General features: G+C 43.0%; 1 protein-coding gene across 1 annotated transcript in view; it reads left to right on the forward strand.

Annotated features, from left to right (window-relative positions):
* mtor (mechanistic target of rapamycin kinase) overlaps positions 1 to 20,137 on the forward strand; it is a 432,694-nt gene that overhangs the window by 340,390 nt on the left and 72,167 nt on the right. The window contains 1 exon segment of the mRNA XM_068017001.1: positions 17,818 to 17,933. Within this exon segment, the coding sequence (XP_067873102.1) occupies positions 17,818 to 17,933 (116 nt within the window).

Genomic DNA, 20,137 nt, shown 5'->3' on the forward strand with positions numbered 1-20,137 from the left:
AGCATGGAGCCTCGATGGCTGAAGACACAGTTAGCAATGGTGAGCAAAGGAAGAAGGAATGTACAAGATGACAGATTTGGAGGAACTGAGTTCTGGGGGTGAGGGCAGAGGTTGTAGGGCTGGAGGAGGTTTCAGAGATTGGTCATGAAGTGATTTAAACACAATATTAGAACTTTAAATTGGAAGCATTGGGGAACAGGGAGCCAAATAGATCAGCAAGGAGAGCAGGAGCTGTTAGAATAGTCTAGTCTGAAGTTGACAAAGGCATGGATGAAGCTTTCAGCAGTAGGTGGACTGAGTTAGACAGTGTTATGGAGGTAGAGGTAAGGAGTCTTTATGATGGAAAGCTTATGGATTTGGAAGCGCAGCTCAGGATCGACTTGGAGATTGTCATTACAAAGTCTAGTTCAACTTGAAGTAGTGTTTGGGAAGGTTGATGGAATCGATGGCAAGGGTGCAGAGTTTGGGGCAGGGGGTCAAAGATAATGGCTTTGGTCTTTAAGTTGTTTATGTGGAGAAAATTGCAGTTCACCCAAGACTGGACGTTCGGCAAATATTCTGACAGAAGGATCAAGAAGCTGAACGTCCTTACCGTGCATGTGGAAGATTGTCTTAGGATGATGTCACTAAGAGGCAGCATGTAGAGGAGGGGACCAGGGATGAATCTGTAGGGGTGGGGGGCAGTATTCCAGAGATAACAATACAGTGGGGAAAGAGAAGCCTTTTCTGGAGATACTCTGGCTGTGACTGGATGGTAAGAATGACACCAAACAAATGTTGTCCCACTGAGCTATACAATGGAGGAGAAGCATTAGTGGAGGATTGTGTGGTTGGCCATGTCAAAGACTGCAGAGAGGTCAAGGTGGAAAAATGTACCCTGATTAGTCACACAAGATTTCAGTTGTGACTTTAGGGCAGTTTTGCTGTTGTGATGGGAGTGGAACCCTGATTAGAAAGATTCAAACATCGAGTGACAAGAATGGGCATTGGTTTTGGAGGTGACAACATGTTCAAGAACTTAGCAGAGGAAAAGGAAGTTGGAGAGATAGGGTGGTAGTTTGCAAAGATCAAAGGGTTGAGGTGTTTTTTTTTAATGGGGGGGTGATGATGGCAATTTTGAAAGGTAGTTGAACACAACCTGAGGGGAGAGAACCATTTGGAATGTCAGCTAGCATGGGGGCCAGGAAGGGAAGTCAGAAATTTAGTAGAAATGGGGCAAGGGAGCAGGGGGTGGATCTCGTGGAGGAGATGAGCTTGGAGAGGGCAGGAGGGGAAACAGAAGAAAAGCTAGAGAAGGACATTTGATTGAGACTCGGACAGGGATGAGCCTGGGGGGAGGTTTGGCTTGGTGAACAAGGGGAATTGGGAAAGAAGAGACAGCTGAACTGATGGTCTCAATCTTAGTAACAAAAAAGTATATAAACTCCTCATCTGTCATTGGAGCAGAGGGTGGAGGGAAAGGGAAGGTGAGTTTAAGGAGCTGAGTGATGGTAGAATTCCTGGTGACTTTTCTGACATTTTCACGTGTGACCTTCTCACCTAAACCACTCCAAAAGTTAGTGTTATCCATACGCATCGAACTGGGCTGAAATTCTGAATTAAGCTGAAGTGATTTACAAAATTAAACAAGCAGGACACACTAGAACGGCACAAGATTTTGTACAATGACACCAGTTAGTGGTCTGCTATACTCTGCTTCTGACAACAGTACATGCAGTTCAGAATTTCTTGACTATCAGTTTGTAGCACACTCCAGCTTTTAGTTCCATTCCCTTCAGGGTCACCCTTGTCCCCATGTTCATGTGTTTTGTCTTTTCTCTGTCACTATCTTTTTAGCCTCCCACACTAAAGGCTTAAATGTACCATTTTCCTTTCAAATTCAGCGAGTCCACAGTAAATTATGGACAGCATTAAAATTCATGCTGAAAGAAGGTACAGTCCTTAGTGCAAGAAAGTTGTTCACACCTCACAATCTAAGATTTCCTGATTTAATGAATATATTAATGCTGTTTGAAAGCTGTAGACAAAAAGTCGTCTTCTGGATACCAGGTACTCTGAAGCTATCTTAAACCTTAACCAGCTCTAGTTTTAAAGTTATACAGAACTCATTTCTATAAATATTCATGTTTAAAAGTAATACTACTTCTAGGTGCCTATGTACAGTGACAATATGATGGTATTTTCCACAGGTGCTGTAATAGATACTACTTGTGAATCCGTAAAAACTATATTAACTGCATTTTCTTAATCTACTTCTGACACATCCAGTCGTGAATTGTGGTGCACAATTAAACAATTAACTGGAGGAGGAGGCTACACAAACATCCCCATTCATAATGATAGCAGAGCCCAGCATGCCAATGCAAAATACAAGGCTGAAGCATTTATAACCATCTTCAGCCAGAAGTGCCAAGTGGATGATCCATCTCAGCCTGCTCCTGAGGCCCTCAGCTTTACAGATGTCAGTCTTCAGCCAATTCGATTCACTCCACATGATATCAGGAAACGGCTGAAGGCACCGGATGCAGCAAAGGCTATGGACCTTGTCAACATCCCAGTCATAGTACTGAAGACTAGTGCTTCAGAGCTGGCCGCACCCCTAGCCAAGCTGTTCCAGTATAGCTACCCGACAATGTGGAAAATTGCCCAGCTATGTCATATCCACAAAAAGCAGGACAAATCCAATCCGGCCAAATACTGCCCCATCAGCCTACTCTCAATCATCAACAAAGTGATGGAAGTTGTCATTGACAGTGCTATCAAGCAACAGCTACTCAGCAGTAGCTTACACACTGGTGTCAGTTTGGGTTCCGCCAGGACTGCTTGGCTCTAGACCTCATTACAGCCTTGGTCGAAATATGGACCAGAGAGCTGAATTCCAGAAGTGAGGTGAGAGTGATTGCCCTTGACATCAAGTGACTGGGTGTGGCATCAAGGAGCCCTAGAAAAATTGAAGTCAATGCATTTCGAGGCGGGGGAAGCTCTCTACTGGTTGGAGTCATACTTAGCTCATATGAAGTTGGTTGTGGTTGATGAAGACCAATCATCTCAGCCCCAGGGTAGCACTGCAGGAGTTCCTCAGGGTAGTGTCCATTTTCAGCTGCTTCATCAATTACCTTCCCTCCAACATAAGGTCAGAAGTGCGGATGTTCGCTGATGATTGCACAGTGTTTAGTACCATTCACAACTTCTCATACACTAAAGCAATCTGTGCCCCAATGCAGCAACGTTTAGGCTTGGGATAAGTGGCAAGCAACATTTGCAGCACACGAGTTCCAGGCAATGACCATTTCCAACAAGAGAGAATCTGATCGTCTCCCCTTGACCTTGAACAGCATTAGCATCATTGAATCCCCCCCCCCCAGCATCATCCTGGGGGTTACCATTGACCAGAAACTTAACTGGACCACCCATATAAATAATATGGTGACAAGAGTAGTTCAGAGGCTGGGAATTCAGCAGCATGTAACTCACCTCCTGACTCTCCAGAGCCTGTCCACCATCTAAAAAGCACAAGTTAGGAGTGTGATGAAATACCTTTCACTTGCCTGGATGGGTGCAGCCCTAGCAGCACTCAAGAAGCTCAGCACCATCCATGAAAAAGTAGCCTGCTTGACTGGCACCCCATCCACCACCTTAAACATTCACTCCCTCTGCCACTAGCATACAGTGGTATCAGAGTGTACCAACTACAAGATGCACTGCAGCAACTCGCCAAGGCTCCTTCCAAACCTGCAACCTCTACCACCCAGAAGATCAAGGGCAGCAGGCGAATGGGAACATGTTTCTCTCCAACTCAGATACCATCTTGACTTGGAAGTATATTGCCGTTCCTTCACTGTTGCTGGGTCAAAGCCCTGGAGCTCCCTCCCTAACAGCACTGTGGGTGTACCTACCCTACAAGGACTGCAGCAGTTCAAGAAGGCGGCTCACCACCCCCTTCTCAAGGGCAATTGGGGATGGGCAATAAATGCTGGCCTTGTCAGCATGATGCCCACATCACATGAACGAATAAAGAAAAAAGGGTCATGTTAGATGGAGTTCCAGAGGAGAGAGTGAGTTGGAATGTGTGCTGAAAGCCAAGCTAGTTTTGTTTTCCAGGGCACACCATGATGGTAGAGTCATTGGGACACACAGTTGGGTATGAATTGCAAGAGAAAGAAGCAAACGATTGAAAGTGGCCTTGTCTCTTTATGTCTATGGTGTCTGCTGCTTACCATTAGTCTGAATTAGATGCTACATTTTCACAATAATAATTTAGCATAGTGCTGACAAGTGCTTCTCTATCAACAGGATATTTTCGAAAAAGGAGAGAGAAAATCAAATCATTGGAAATGTAGCAAGTAAAATTTCCAAAAAAGGCGACAAGAACCTACATAAAAGAAATTTGCAGTTGAAAGTGAATGGCAGCAATGAACTGAACAGATACAAATTAATTTCAATATTTGCACACCAGGCTCTCTCTCGAAATAAAATGAAACACATAAAACAGGGCTACATTATTATACAGATCTGATTTAACACTGCACAAAATTTTATAAAGTGATTACCAGCTGCTGTCAAATCAGGAACTTCTTTATTCAGACCTGACCAGCAAATCACTTTGATACTCAGGCTTGCCAGCCAACCAAACCTCATCCCCTGTTGTCACCTTGTTGCAGAACATGTAATATCCTGGTTCGAAGTAATTAGTACATTCTGTATGAAAATGCAAAGCAGGCTACATGTCAGGTTAGAAATAAGAAATCGGAAACATGATTGCCGACAGGAAATTGCCCCACATAGCTAATAAAACTGGAATATATGCCTTGATAAAACCAGTACATTGGCTGTATTACCAGAACAATATCGATTAATGCTACTTTGATTAATAATTTGACCCACTATTCCATATCCACATTATTGTTCAGTTAATGCTGATCCTGGAGTGAGACTCAATCGTTCTGTGGATTTGGCCTGCACAAAATCCACTGAAACTTGGTGGGAGTCAGTCGTTTGTCTTCATTCTGAACATTTCTCCCCAAGCTGAATTTCATTAACATTTCTTGGGCCATATATTGCAATTTGGCATGGACCTATGCCTCCGACTGGTTGAAGATAGCAATTGGATTCACTGCCAATCTCCTTGCAAACTCCATTAATACTGTAAAGTTGCTTTTGAAGTCACCACAGTTTAATTTCAGAAGTGCTTTGCAAGGATTTTGGGCATCTGGGAATCTTCGAGTTTTTCAGTTTCCACAAAAAAAAAAGAGAATACGCATGTAATCTGCGGCAGAGAATGAGCATCACGCTATGGAGCTCCAGTACAACCATCATTCACTGTTCACCCTGGTCAAATCATTATGTCGTATAGAATTCTTAACCAAAACATAAAATGATTCCTATTTTTCCTTTTTACTTGCTGAGTTCACTAAATACAGTAAATCTCCTGCGTGCATTAGCTTCCCAAAGCCACTAAGTACTTGAAGTATGACCTAATCTGTGCTGGTCGATATAGATTTATAAAAGGCTGACCATACATATTCACAAGGACTGTGAGGTGGTCACTCCTACCAATACTGTCATGGACAGATGCATTTGTGACAGGTAGATTGGTGAGAGTGAGGTCGAGTAGGTTTTTCCCTACTGTTGGTTCTCTCGCCACCCGCCGCAAGCCCAGTCTGGCAGACATGTCCTTTAGGGCTTGGTCAGTAGAGGTGCTACCAAGCCACTCGGTGATAGACATCGAAGTCTCCTACCCAGAGTACATTCTGTGTCCTTGCTAGCCTCAGTGCCTCTTCCAAGTGGTGTTCAACGTGGCAGAGTACTGATTCATCAGTTGAGGGAGGGCAGTAGGTGGTAATCAGCAGGAGGTTCCGTGTCCATGTTTGACCTGATGCCATGAGACTTCATGAGGTCTGGAGTCAATGTGAGGGCTCCCAGGGCCATTCTCTCCCAACTGTATACCACTGTGTCACCACCTCTGGTGGGTCTGCTCTGCCGGTGGGGCAGGACATACCCAGGGATGGTAATGGAGGAGTCTGGGACATTGGCTGTAAGGTATGATTCAGTGAATATGAGTATTCCAGGCTGTTGCTTGCCTGATCTGTGGCCCAGCTCTCCCAATTTTAGCACATCCCAAGATGTTAGTGAGGAGGACCTTACAGGGTCAACTGGGCAGTATGTGCCTTTGTTGTATCCGATGTCTAGGTCGATGCCAAGTGGTCTGTCCTGTTTTAAGCTTCATTGACTTTTCTGTAGTAGTTTGATACAATTGAGTGGCTTGTTCAGCCATTTCAGAGAGCAGTTAACAGTCAACCACAAATACTGTTGGTCTGGAGTCAGCTAGGCCAGACAGGGTAAGTACGGCAGATTTCCTTCCCTAAAGGATTCACTTGATGTGATATCAAGAAAGGGTGATGGTACTGAATATTGCAAAGGCTATGGGCCCTGACAACCTTCCAGCAATAGTACTGAAGACTTGTGCTCCAGAACTAACCGCGCCACTAGCCAAGCTGTTCCAGTATAGCTACAATACTGGCATCTACCCGGCAATGTGGAACAGGGAGGTCCTGTTCACAAAAAGCAGGACAAATTCAACCTGGCCAGTTACCGCCCTGTCAGTCTACTCTCGATCATCGGTAAAGTGATGGAAGGGGTCATCGACAGTGCTATCAAGTGGCACTTGCTCAGCAATAACCTGCTGACTGATGCTCAGTTTGGGTTCCGCCAGGGCCACTCAGCTCTTGACCTCATTGCAGCCTTGTTCAAACATGGAAAAAGGAGCTGAACACCAGAGATGAGGTCAGAGTGACTGCCCTTGAAATCAAGGCAGCATTTGACCAAGTATGGCATCAAGAAGCCCCAGCAAAACTGGAGTCAATGGGAATCAAGGGGAAAATGCTCCGCCAGTTGGAGTCATACCTAGCACAAAGGAAGATGGTTGTGGTTGTTGGAGGTCATCTTAGTCTCAGGACATCACTGCAGGGGTTCCTAAGGGTAGTCTCCTAGGACCAACCATCTTCAGCTGCTTCATCAATGATCTTCCCTCCATCATAAGGTCAGAGGTGGGGATGTTCGCTTATGATTGCAAGATGTTCAGCACCATTCGCGACTCCTCAGATACTGAAGCAGTTGGTGTCCAAATGCAGCAAGACCTGGACAACATCCAGACTTGGGCTGATAAGTGCCAAGTAACACTTGCGCACACAAAAGCCAGACAATGACCATCTCAAACAAGAGGGAATCTAACCATCTTCCCTTTGTTAAATGGCATTACCATCACTGAATCCCCAAGTATCAAAACCCTGGGGGTTACCATTGACCAGAAACTGAATTGGACCAGCCACATGTAGCCACAGTATTTAAGAGCAGGCTGGGAATTCTGTGGCGAGTAACTCACCTCCTGACTCCCCAATGCCTGTCCATCATCTACAAGGTACAAGTCAGGAGTGTGATGGAATACTCTCCTCTTGCCTGGATGAATGCAGCTCCAACAACACTGAAGAAGCTTGACACCATCCAGGACAAAGCAGCCTGCTTGATTGGCACCCATCCACCACCTTCCATGTTCACCCCCGTCATGACCGACTCACAGTGGCAGCAGTGTATACCACCTATAAGATGTACTGCAGCAACTCAGCAAGGCTCCTTCGACAGCACCTTCCAAACCCACAACCTTTACCACCTAGAAGGACAAGGGCAGCCGATGCATGGGAACAGCCCCAACTGCAAGTTCCCCTCCAAGCCACACACCATCCTGACTTGGAACTATATCGCCGTTCCTTCACTGTCACTGGGTCAAGATCCTGGAACTCCCTTCCTAACAGCACTGTTGGTGTACCTACACTCCATTATCTGCAGCAGTTCAAGAAGGTGGCTCACCACCACCTCATGTGGGCAATTAGGGATAGGCAATAAATGCTGGCTTACATCCCATGAACTAATTTTAAAAAAGGGACATTTGTGAATCAGATTGGTTTTTTATGACAATCCAGCAGTTTAGTTTCTTGGTCACTTTTACTGAGACTAGCTTTTCATTCCAGATTTATTTAATTAATTGAATTGAAATTCCTCCAGTTACTGTGATGGGATTTGAACTCATTTCTGGAACATTTATTCAACAGCTCCTTACACCACTATTGGAAGAACATTGAGATAATAGAAATGCTGCTGCACCAGTTTACCAGAACATGACCAGATTTTTTTTTTATTCATTTGTGGGATGTAGGCTAGCATTTATTGCCCATCCCTAATTGCCCTTGAACTGAATGACTCTTAAATGCTTTTTGAAAAGGCTTAGCAAGCCAATCATGTAGGACAGACCATGTAAGGACAGCAGATTTCTCTCCCTAAAGGACATTAATGAACCATCGACAATGGTTTCATGGTCAGCATTAGACTAGCTTTTAATTCTGTGGTGGTCTTCGAACCCATGTCCCCAGAGCAATAGCCTGGGCTCTGGATTACTAGTCCGGTGACATTACTGCCGCTGTCTCCGTGGTTTGAGGAAATGCAAAGAAAGACTGACCCAGAAAAGACTGGTGTTTTCATTATTAATGAGCAGATGATGGGCAGTTTAATGGAGATGTTTAAAATTATGAAGGGATGAGGCAGAGTAACTGAAAATATACCATTTCTATTGATTGAGGGTCTAGAATGAGGAGTTATAGATATAAGATTCAATATAAAGATTTAAGATTAAGAGAAAGAGAAATGTTTTTACTCTGTAAGGCTTTGGCACTACCAATGTTAGTAATTGAAGCAGAGATCATGCCAACATTTAAGAATAGATTTGATAGGTGGTTAATGGAAGTAACGGGATGTGGGAACAGAATGGGCTCATGGAATCAGGGCTTCTGCTCATCAGAAGGATAATCACCAACACAGACTGGTTGAGCTGAATGGTCTGCTTCCATGTTGTTATTTCTATACAAATAAATTGGCTGGAGGGCAGCAATGTGCCTGCAGGATTTGAGGACACCAGTGTGAACACAAGCCTACACGACACCAGTGAGAACACAGCACTAAAGGCTACTAGTACAAAATTATTGAGCCTCGAATGAGACTATAAATCAAAACAAATTGGTTGTTTTTGACTTTGCTAACAAAATATTAGATATATGGAATAATGTCCAAGCAGAAGCAACAGATCTGAATTGTTTGACTTCCTTTTTTTTAAAAAAAGGAAGGTTTACTATCCAGCTAACAGAGTTGAAGTAGATTGTAGTTTTCATCAAAAACTCTGGGGACTGTGATGGTCCTGAGCTATTGGGACCATGAAATTGCTGTGCTATGGAAAGCAATCAATCCAAGATGAGTAAGGTTTGAAGAACAACTATTCAGCTATTTTCCATGATTATATTTGTTAATTATTTTACATCAAGAGTGGAGACTATTCCAGGGCAAATTGTGCATGGACTATGGGGGGGAGAAACAGGCTTGATGGGACAATTGGCCTTATCTTGGAGGCCTAACTAAATCTCAGAATTTCTTAAATATCTTAGTTTCATTATGCATAAATAATAGAATGAAATTACTGAACAGAAATCACACTACCTTAACAGTCTTAAACTCTGCAAAGCTGTATTAATTGGTTAGTTTATTCTTAGAGAGTTTCTGGCAAGGTCACATTTCAAGATCACATTCAAAACTCTGTTGTGCCTGTATCTTAACTTGTACCAAGTCCCATTCACCTGTCACTCTGTACTCACTGACTTATATTGGCTCCCAGTCTACCAATGTCTTAATTTTAAAATTCTCACCCATGTGTTGAAATCCCTCCATGCCCTCGCCCCTCCTTTTCTCTGTAACCTTCGCCAGGCCTTTTAACCGTGTGAGAACTCTGCGTTTTTGCAACTCTGGCCTCATGCATCCCCCACTTCCTTCACCCACCATTGGCAGACATGCCTTAAACCATCAAGGCCCTTAACTATGGAATTCCCTATCTGCACACCTCCAGCACTTGACACCTCCTCCTTTAAGACGTGCTTTAAAACCTCGCTCTGTAACCAAGCGTATCCTGATGTCTTTCTTTGGATTGGTGTCAATTTTTGTCACATTACACGTCTGAAGTGAGACCTGGGACTTTTTCTTATGTTAGTGGTGCTATATAAATTTAAGTTATTGCCTTTAACATAAGGCATAAACCATGTTTTAAAAGAAAAACTAAGACCTTGCTGAAAATGCTTGGACTGTGTTAGCATTGTGTAGGATTCAATGAGAACATATATAGCAGTTCCATTTGTTCCAAGTGAACAATATACCTAGTTTGATTTGTAGTGTCTAAAAAGTTTCATCAGTTGCACATCACAGATTATATGTAGCATTGACATTATTTAATATTTTTTGCCTTTTGTATTCCTTTTGTTGCACTTGAAACTGAGGCAATCAGCTAAGTTTGGAAATTAATGTTGGTGATATTAGCAATGGGTGCTTAATATGTTCACATGATATTCCACTGCTCACTACTTTGTCAAAGGTGTCAACTTGTTTCAAATAAGCTAATGTGTCAGGTAAAATAGCTGACAGAGGAATGTCATACAATTATATTAAAAGTTCTTCTAATATTGCCCCTACATGCCAAATATCAATGCAACACCTCCACTCCTTCCAGTGGATCAGCCAGCAGAAGGAAGACAGCTGCTGTATGCGACGGGCAGCTTTAAATATATATCTACTTATATCTACAAACTATTTCATCTTGAAATATGACTTCTGTCATCATAGACTAGCTACATTTTACTGATGTAAACCAGGCTGACTTTAGGGGTAGATGCTGATTTGGTGTGTTGCCAACATAATAGGTCTCACATCTGTTGCCAATTTTTTTTATCCTTCCTTTCTCTGTTGCCTCCCCGCACTTTCTTAATTAAGAGTTTGCTTGCATATGCTGACACATGTGAGACATGAGACCTGGGCTTTTCATCCTGAAAAGAGAGATGATTCACAACAGATCTTGCATCGGGAAATAAGATGGTAATATAGGAAAGGTAAATCTAGAGCACAACTCCAAGACAAGATAGAATGGGGAAGAACGAAGAAAATTTATGATTGATTTCAGGAAGTTCTTCACACAAAGTAATGTACACATGGAATGGTCTTCCGAGTAGACTAAAGCTTGGGCACCAGTTAAGGAACAGTAGAATGCTGTTGATGGGCAGACTGCAAATTCTTTCTGGATCGATGAATAGAGTTGGGCCAAATGGTATTCATCTTTATTTCCAGCATGTGCACTGCATGTACTTGAATAACCTATCATTTGGAACAAGGAAACGGTTGCTGCTTCACGCAATCTGCACGTGCAATTTGATTGGTGATAGGGATGATATCACCAGGCCTCTATACACCACGCACTTTCCTTGCAGCTATGCTGATAATTGTCCAACGTATTAAAACGTTGCAAGACCTGAAAGTGGAAAATGACAAACATGGAAACAGTTGGATAAATCCCAGTTGAGTTTGGATTGTCATGTTTAACCTCTTTTTAAAGCAGCCTGTTGTGCCAAGAGATTCCAGGTTTTCTAAAGAGAGCAGTTAAAACCTGCCAACAACTACAGTTCGGTCTCCCTTGCAGCTTTAAGACTGTGTTTTTCACTGCCATTATTGGAAGTGCACTGGTTGATACAGTGTCCTAATTTATTGTGATGAACAAATGTCAGTATTTCTGCCTGGGGATAAAGTAGATAATAGGGTTTCTACAATAGTTGGTTTCCCATGAAGGAAATTGATGCTTATTTCGGGAGAAGTGTGGAGAATTCATGAATTTGATTATCTTCATAATTGAGGCTACCTGTTCAGCTGTCACAAACCTTGTCCATGTCAGTAAATAGTAAACCAATTAGCATAACTCCATTATTACTCATTCATAACTTAGCCTGCAATAATCATTATCGTTCTTTCTTCCTATTTCTGTTACCCACCTCACTACAAACTCTAATTTTGTGGTGGTTGTGACAGTTTTGATTGGCCTACAAAACATACATGATGAAGAGCCAGCATGGGGCTCATTTCCAAAACATAATTAAAGAAGGGTAAATTCTGGGTGCAAGTGTGACAGTATTTTAGAACTGTAAAGTTATTAAGTAATTATATATGAGAGAAAATGATGCATTAATAAGCAGCTGCCATAGATTTTAACTTTAATTACTATTTTATTTTTGCCAACTTCCATTTGACTGCTTTACCTAACCACAGAAATAGTGCATGTTATTGTTGGAAACCATAGGGCAGTGGCTATTATGATTGTTGCTAACGTTGCACTCAAAGCTGATTTTGAAATGCAGATTGCTGGATATTTTGCCTCTGGGGCTGCCAGGTGAGCTGAGGGGAGAAAACATGAGGGGTTTAAAAAAAAACTTTTAAATTCTCTTCGTATAGGATCTTACAGCACCGAAGGAGGTCATTCAGCCCATACTAGTTTGCTGACTCTTTGAAAGAGTTATCCAGTTAGTCCTACACCCCTACTCTTTCCCCATAATTCTTTAATTTCCTTTCCTTCAATTATTTATCCAATACCCTTTTGAAAGTTACTATTAAATCTGCTTCCTCCACCCTTTCAAGCAGTGCATTCCAGATCATCATAACTCGCAGTATTAAAAATAATAGAATAATAAAGAATATAGGAAAAAATTTAGAAAACAGCATTGAGGTAAGCTGTGTCAGAATGAGGACAGAGATTTGAACTAGTGCAAAACAGATTTAGGATTTTGTTCCTTTTTATTAACTAATTAACTAGTAAAAGAAGACGTAGTTGAGGCATTGGATGGGCTAAAATTTGATAAAGTGGAGGTATTAGAAAAGTTGGCTGTACTTAAAGTTAATAAGTCACCAGAACCAGATGGGATGCATCTGAGGATACTGAGGGAAGTAAGGGTGGAAATTGCAGAGGCACTGGTGATGGTCTTCAAATTTTCCTTAGATACAGGGTGATGACGGAGCATTGGAGAATTGCAAACATTACACCGTGTTCAAAAAAGTGTGCAAGGATAAACCCAGCACCTGCAGGCCAGCCAGTTTAACTTCAGTGGTGGGAAAGATTTTAGAAATGATAATCCAGAACAAAATTATCACTCACTTAGACAAGTGCAGATTAATTAAGAAAGGCCAGCAAGGATTTATTAAAGGCAAATTGTGTTTAACCAACTTTTTTTTAATGAGCTAACGGGGCTTATTACGGTAATGTGGTTGATGTGGTATGTATATGGACTTGCAAGAGGCATTTGATGAAGTGCCACATAACAGGCTTGCCAGCAAAGTTGAAGCCCAAGGAATAAAAGGGACAATGACACCATAGATGCGAAGTTGGCTGAGTGACAGAAAACTGAAAATAGTGGTGAATGGTTGTTTTTGGACTGCAGGAAGATATACAGTGGGGTTCCCCAGGGGTCAGTACTAGGACCAGTGGTTTAAATAAAGGCATGCAGCATTGCCGACAGTGCGTTGCAGATGCTCTCTGAGCCATCTCCCGCGGGCGCTTTGAAGTTGCGGCCAGGGGGGCCGTTTGTGGATTTTTTGGGTGATCGGGGCACCTTTTCTCAAGACTTCCCTAGGGTCCCGCTGCTCATTCTTCACCTCAATGGACTTACCGCACGCCGTGGCTGCAGACACTCTGGGCGGTGAAGACAGCAGGATCGGAGATTAAAGTATCAACAGCTGTGCTCTTCAGTTTCGTCCGGATCAATTTCATTGAGAAAACAAAGAGCTGGCCATTGATTCTCTAGCCAGCGGAAAAGCCCCTGGGAAGGACAGCATTACCCCTGAAATAATCAAGAGTGCCAAGCCTGCTATACTCTCAGCACTACATGAACTGCTTTGCCTGTGCTGGGACGAGGGAGCAGTACCACAGGACATGCGCGATGCCAATATCATCACCCTCTATAAAAACAAAGGTGACCGCGGTGACTGCAACAACTACCGTGGAATCTCCCTGCTCAGCATAGTGGGGAAAGTCTTTGCTGGAGTCGCGCTGAACAGGCTCCAGAAGCTGGCCGAGCGCGTCTGCCCTGAGGCACAGTGTGGCTTTCGTGCAGAGAGATCGACCGTTGACATGCTGTTCTCCCTTCGTCAGATACAGGAGAAATGCCGTGAACAACAGATGCCCCTCTACATTGCTTTCATTGATCTCACCAAAGCCTTTGACCTCGTCAGCAGACGTGGTCTCTTCAGACTACTAGAAAAGATCGGATGTCCACCAAAGCTACTAAGTATCATCACCTCATTCCATGACAATATGAAAGGCACAATTCAACATGGTGGCTCCTCATCAGAGCCCTTTCCTATCCTGAGTGGCATGAAACAGGGCTGTGTTCTCGCACCCACACTTTTTGGGATTTTCTTCTCCCTGCTGCTTTCATATGCGTTCAAGTCCTCTGAAGAAGGAATTTTCCTCCACACAAGATCAGGGGGCAGGTTGTTCAACCTTGCCCGTCTAAGAGCGAAGTCCAAAGTACAGAAAGTCCTCATCAGGGAACTCCTCTTTGCTGACGATGCTGCTTTAACATCTCACACTGAAGAATGCCTGCAGAGTCTCATCGACAGGTTTGCGGCTGCCTGCAATGAATTTGGCCTAACCATCAGCCTCAAGAAAACGAACATCATGGGGCAGGATGTCAGAAATGCTCCATCCATCAATATTGGCGACCACGCTCTGGAAGTGGTTCAAGAGTTCACCTACCTAGGCTCAACTATCACCAGTAACCTGTCTCTTGATGCAGAAATCAACAAGCGCATGGGTAAGGCTTCCACTGCTATGTCCAGACTGGCCAAGAGAGTGTGGGAAAATGGCGCACTGACACGGAACACAAAAGTCCGAGTGTATCAGGCCTGTGTCCTCAGTACCTTGCTCTATGGCAGCGAGGCCTGGACAACGTATGCCAGCCAAGAGCGACGTCTCAATTCATTCCATCTTCGTAGCCTCCGGAGAATACTTGGCATCAGGTGGCAGGACCATATCTCCAACACAGAAGTCCTCGAGGCAGCCAACATCCCCAGCTTGTACACACTACTGAGTCAGCGGTGCTTGAGATGGCTTGGCCATGTGAGCCGCATGGAAGATGGCAGGATCCCCAAAGACACATTGTACAGCGAGCTCGCCACTGGTATCAGACCCACCGGCCGTCCACGTCTCCGCTTTAAAGACGTCTGCAAACGCGACATGAAATCCTGTGACATTGATCACAAGTCGTGGGAGTCAGTTGCCAGCGTTCGCCAGAGCTGGCGGGCAGCCATAAAGACAGGGCTAAGATGTGGCAAGTCGAAGAGACTTAGTAGTTGGCAGGAAAAAAGACAGAGGCGCAAGGGGAGAGCCAACTGTGCAACAGCCCCGATAAACAAATTTCTCTGCAGCACCTGTGGAAGAGCCTGTCACTCTAGAATTGGCCTTTATAGCCACTCCAGGCGCTGCTTCACAAACCACTGACCACCTCCAGGCGCGTATCCATTGTCTCTCGAGATAAGGAGGCCCAAAAGAAAAGAAGTACTCGGACCACTGCTTTTCTTGATCTGTATAAATGACCTAGACTTGGGTATGCGTGGCACAATTTTAAAATTTGCAGATGACACAAAAGTTGGAAGTATTGTGAACTGTGAGGAGGATAGTGATAGACTTCAAGAGGACATCGGCTGATGGAATGAACAGGCATGTGGCAGATGAAATTTAATACAGGGAAGTGTGAAGTGATACATTTTGGTGGAAGACCGAGGATAGGCAATTTAAAATAAAGGATACAATTCTAAAGGGGATGCGAAAGCAATGGGACCTGGGGGCATATGGTGCACAAATTGTTAAAGATGGCAGGGCAGGTTGAGAAGGTGGTTAAAAAGGCATACAGGATCCTGAGCTTTACAAATAGAGGCATAAACTATAAAAGCAAGGAAGTGATGATGAACTTTTATAAAACACTGCTTCAGCCTCAACTCATGTATTGTGTACAATTCTGGGCACCACACTTAAAGGCTTTAGAGAGGATACAGAGAAGATTTATGAGTGGTTCCAGGGATGAGGAGCTTTAGTTACATGGATAGATTGGACAAGTTGGGTTGTTCTCATTAGAGAAGAGGAGATTTGATAGAGGTGTTGAAAATCATGAGGGTCTAGACAAGAGCAGATAGAAGCTGTGCCCAGTGGCGGAAAGATCGAGTACCAGAGTACACTTGATTTAAGGTGAATGGAAAAAGCACCAATGGCAACATGAGGATGAATTTTATTTGCAGGGAATGATTAGCATTGGAATGCACTGCCTGAGAGGGTGGTGGTGGCAGGTTCAACCATGGTTTTTAAAAGGGATTTGGATAAGCACCTGAAGAGAGAAAATTTGCAGACCTACAGGGAAAGGGTGGGGAAATGGGACTAGCTGATTTGCTGTTGAAGAAACCCAGCACAGACATGACAGGATGAATGGCCTCCTTCTCTTCTGTAACTATTCTGTGATTTTTTAAGGAAGGGGCAGTGTTCTCAGTGTCTCTCAGCTTCCCTGGCTGACCCCTCATCTCAGGCATCCAACAGTGTCATTCCTAACTGATTGCAAAACAAGTTCCTCAAGATGTGTTTTTGAGTGGCAGTAACAGACTGCCAGAGTCAAAGGGCAAGACAAACTTCTGTCATGCTTGGAGAGTAATGTTTCTCATGACAAAAATGAAGGAGTACTTGTTTTAGTGTTAGTGGGTAATTAATCTGCTAACAAAATCGCACAAAAACCCAAAATTTCAAAGCTGGGATATCCCTGCAATTTTTAGTATCCCATTATTAAAGGAGAAAAACTGGAATTTTATTGGTTGTTTGATCTCAGTCTCTGTTCACTGGTTCAATTGCTGATGGCATTTTCTGAATAATCATTACTCCAATTCATTTTCTTTAATAAGGCTAGGAGATACATTGTGCAGATTTATTGGCATCAGGTCCAAGGGAAGTTTGTTTAAATACAGGGAATGATTTATGCAAACGTTGACATTGCATCAAAGGTTACACCAACCCACCCTATGCAGGAGGCAGTTTTGCAAATGAACTGCTTCTGTAGGGCAGGGAGTGCATTGTAATATTAAAACATAAAAGGAAATGTTCAGCAAAGGGTTAATTACAAGAAATTGCATGCATTTGTCCCTACACTAAAGGTCTTGAAGTTGAGGTATTACATTGTCTTTTCTATGAAAGCATAGCTTATTTAATAAAATGTCTTGTGGGTGACAGCATAATGTTTACCTTCTGATGTAATGCAATGAGTGTAACTTAAGGCTCCCACTGAAACCTTTTCATTTGGACCCTTTTGCCTAGAATCGTTCCTAAATAGTCCATTTTATTTAATGTGCTACATTTCCTCAGTTCATTTTCCTCACTAATTTTGTACCAGTTTTTCTCCACCCGTCCTCCTCGAAAGTGCTTGTTGGGTTTTTCCCTCTGGTACCTCTCACAAGGGCCATTATTGATGTCTGAGTCTTGTCGATTAGTGCTGGCAGACTATGAGACTGCAGGGAGCATCACAGCTGAGCTTCATCTTGTCTCCCCACACAGTGTCCACAGACAAATATTACAGTTAACTGAAAAGCTTAGTTAAGGAAAAACTTTTGCACCCTGTTGGGAAAATGAAGGAACTGGTATGAGGAGGGCAAACTGCTGTTTATATGCACCACCGCTGGATTGTCCTATTAGCAACTGATTGGAAAATAAATTAATACTTATGAGGAAACAGATTGAAAATGGTGATCTTCCCTGAGGTTGAAACCTGTCTTCACGCCACTTGTCACATGGGTGCTGGTGTGAGGCCACTGTAGAGAATATTCTTTCTTAAGCTTAATTCAGTCCTTTTTGATAATTAATTCTGCATTATTTGTCCTGCATTCTAGATTGAGGCTTTCCAACACATGCAGCACTTTGTCCAGAACATGCAACAGCAGGCTCAGCATGCCATCGCTGCTGAAGACCAGCAGCACAAACAAGAGCTCCACAAACTCATGGCAAGGTCAGGAAATCATTGTATTCTAATACATTGCCGTTTGCAATTTTTCCGTCGTTATTGTATAAACCCCATGAGTATAATAATCTGGGTCTCCATCACAGCCAATAAAATCCAGTCTGGTAAGTTTATATTTGATCATATTTGACACACTTCCTGCATGTCAGGACTCAATGGCATTGCAGTAATGTCAATCAACCTTTCGGGTAGCAACCAAGCCCTGTAAGCATATTTCAGTTTCTTATATATGCCACATTCTGAAGTCTGTCTTACTATTTCTTACCATTTCTTATTATTGTGGAAGGCTTTTGTGAAAGTGGAATGTTCGGCAGATTGGCTCTGAGGTTCATGTCACTAAGAGATCAGCTTATGTTTACAAGCACACGATTCATGACAAATAAAACCCTGAATCAAAACTGAAATGACAGCAGCAAAAGGAAGACAATGCAGTAAAGGTGAATAATGCCCTAGTGGCTACAACGTCTCTTCCCCACCCCACCCCACCCCACACAGCACCCAGCCTCATGATACTAAGTGGTACAGACCAGAAAATCTCAGCTACAATTTCCAGTCTGTGCTTTATTAATTGATCTCTTACAGGACAGCAATTGGAGAACACATTTGACCTTATTACCCCAAATCAGGGAAGGGACAAACCAGCCAGAGTTCCTGGTGCTTTTCATTCTCCAGTAACTTGCTGAAAATTAGACATACGTGGACATTGGGTAAGAACGGATCAGGGTCAACTGTAATATCCTACATGATAGATTAGGCTGTCCATGCTCACTATCTTGGTTTATACATGAAGAATGTTTCATGGGGAGGTCCTGGAAGGCTACTGACACCCATAGGAATGTATCCCGGTTATAGCTAACACTTTCAGGCATAGAGAGGCAGATGTGGATTAAGAAGGACAAACCAGAAGAAATATACATGCAGGAAAAAAATTAGTTGAAAAAACATAGTTAACATTTACTGCCTTTCTACTTAACTGAGAGGTTTGCAAAGAATAGTGTCAGACCATGAATTGTAGTGTTGTAAATTATTTCCAGCACTAGCATGTGTGCTCCTTAATATGTAAACTGCTACTCTAAACCCATACATGTTTTATAAACTAGTATTTCAGTGCACAATATCTCGTAAGATTGGTAAACAATGATGAGCATTGAGCTCTTGTATAATGGCGTTCTGTTTAGTTGTTCCAAATATGCAGTTGAAATGTGTGTTTTTCGAATTAAACATTAAGTCAAATTGCTTTCATACTTTGTAGTTTTGTAGCATAATGTAAATCATTCTGGAGTGGAGGATTTACAGAGTGACAGCCTTGCCTCGGCTGAGAGGTTTTGTTCATTCATGTCTTCCTTTAACACATTTGGTTTGAAATGTCAGGGTTTAACCTATAGTCTGCAAAGGTGACTTTTCCAGAAGCTCTGATCACTTATTTTCAGCCTTGCTCTTTAGACAGCCAGATGTTCCGTTGAATAAGTCTGTGAGCTAAGATTGGACAACTGAAATTTTATGTTCAGCGTGGCACATATCTTCTCAAATAAATCCAGGCTTCTGGCTGTTTTTCACTTGACCTCTTGGAAATTAACCGATGAAATGTCAACCAGTTCTCTTTTCATCCTGGAATTGAGTGAGGAACAAGAATTGGTGAGGAGAATGTACATAAAGAAGAAATAATGAGGTCTGGGAATTCGGTAAGAAATACTGAAGGGATAATGGAGGACCATTGCTGTAGTTGGGGAAGCTTTCAACATGAATTGCTCCCTCTTCCAGGTAAAATACTTTGGTGGGGGGTTGGGGGTAGGTCGAGGGGAGAAATTCTACCTGGAATGAGATGCACATATTTGTAGTCTGCGAATTTCTCTCCCCTTCTCCAAAATGTGTGATGAAGTACTGTCCACTTAACTGAACAAGTGCAGCTCCAGCAACACTCAAGAAGCTTGACACCATCCAGGACAAAGCAGCCCGCTTGATCGGCACCCCATCCACTACCTTAACATTCAGTTCCTTCACCATCTATGCACAGTGGCAGCAGTGTGTACCATTTACAAAATGCACTGCAGCATCTTGCCAAGGCTCGTTCGACAGCACCTTCCAAACCCACAATCTCTATCACTTAGAAGGATGAGGGCAGCAAATGCATGGGAACACCACCGCCTACAAGATTGCCTCCAAGTGATGCACCATTCTGACTTGGAAATATT

This window comes from Heterodontus francisci, chromosome 37, assembly GCF_036365525.1.
Source record: "Heterodontus francisci isolate sHetFra1 chromosome 37, sHetFra1.hap1, whole genome shotgun sequence".
NCBI lineage: Eukaryota > Metazoa > Chordata > Chondrichthyes > Heterodontiformes > Heterodontidae > Heterodontus > Heterodontus francisci.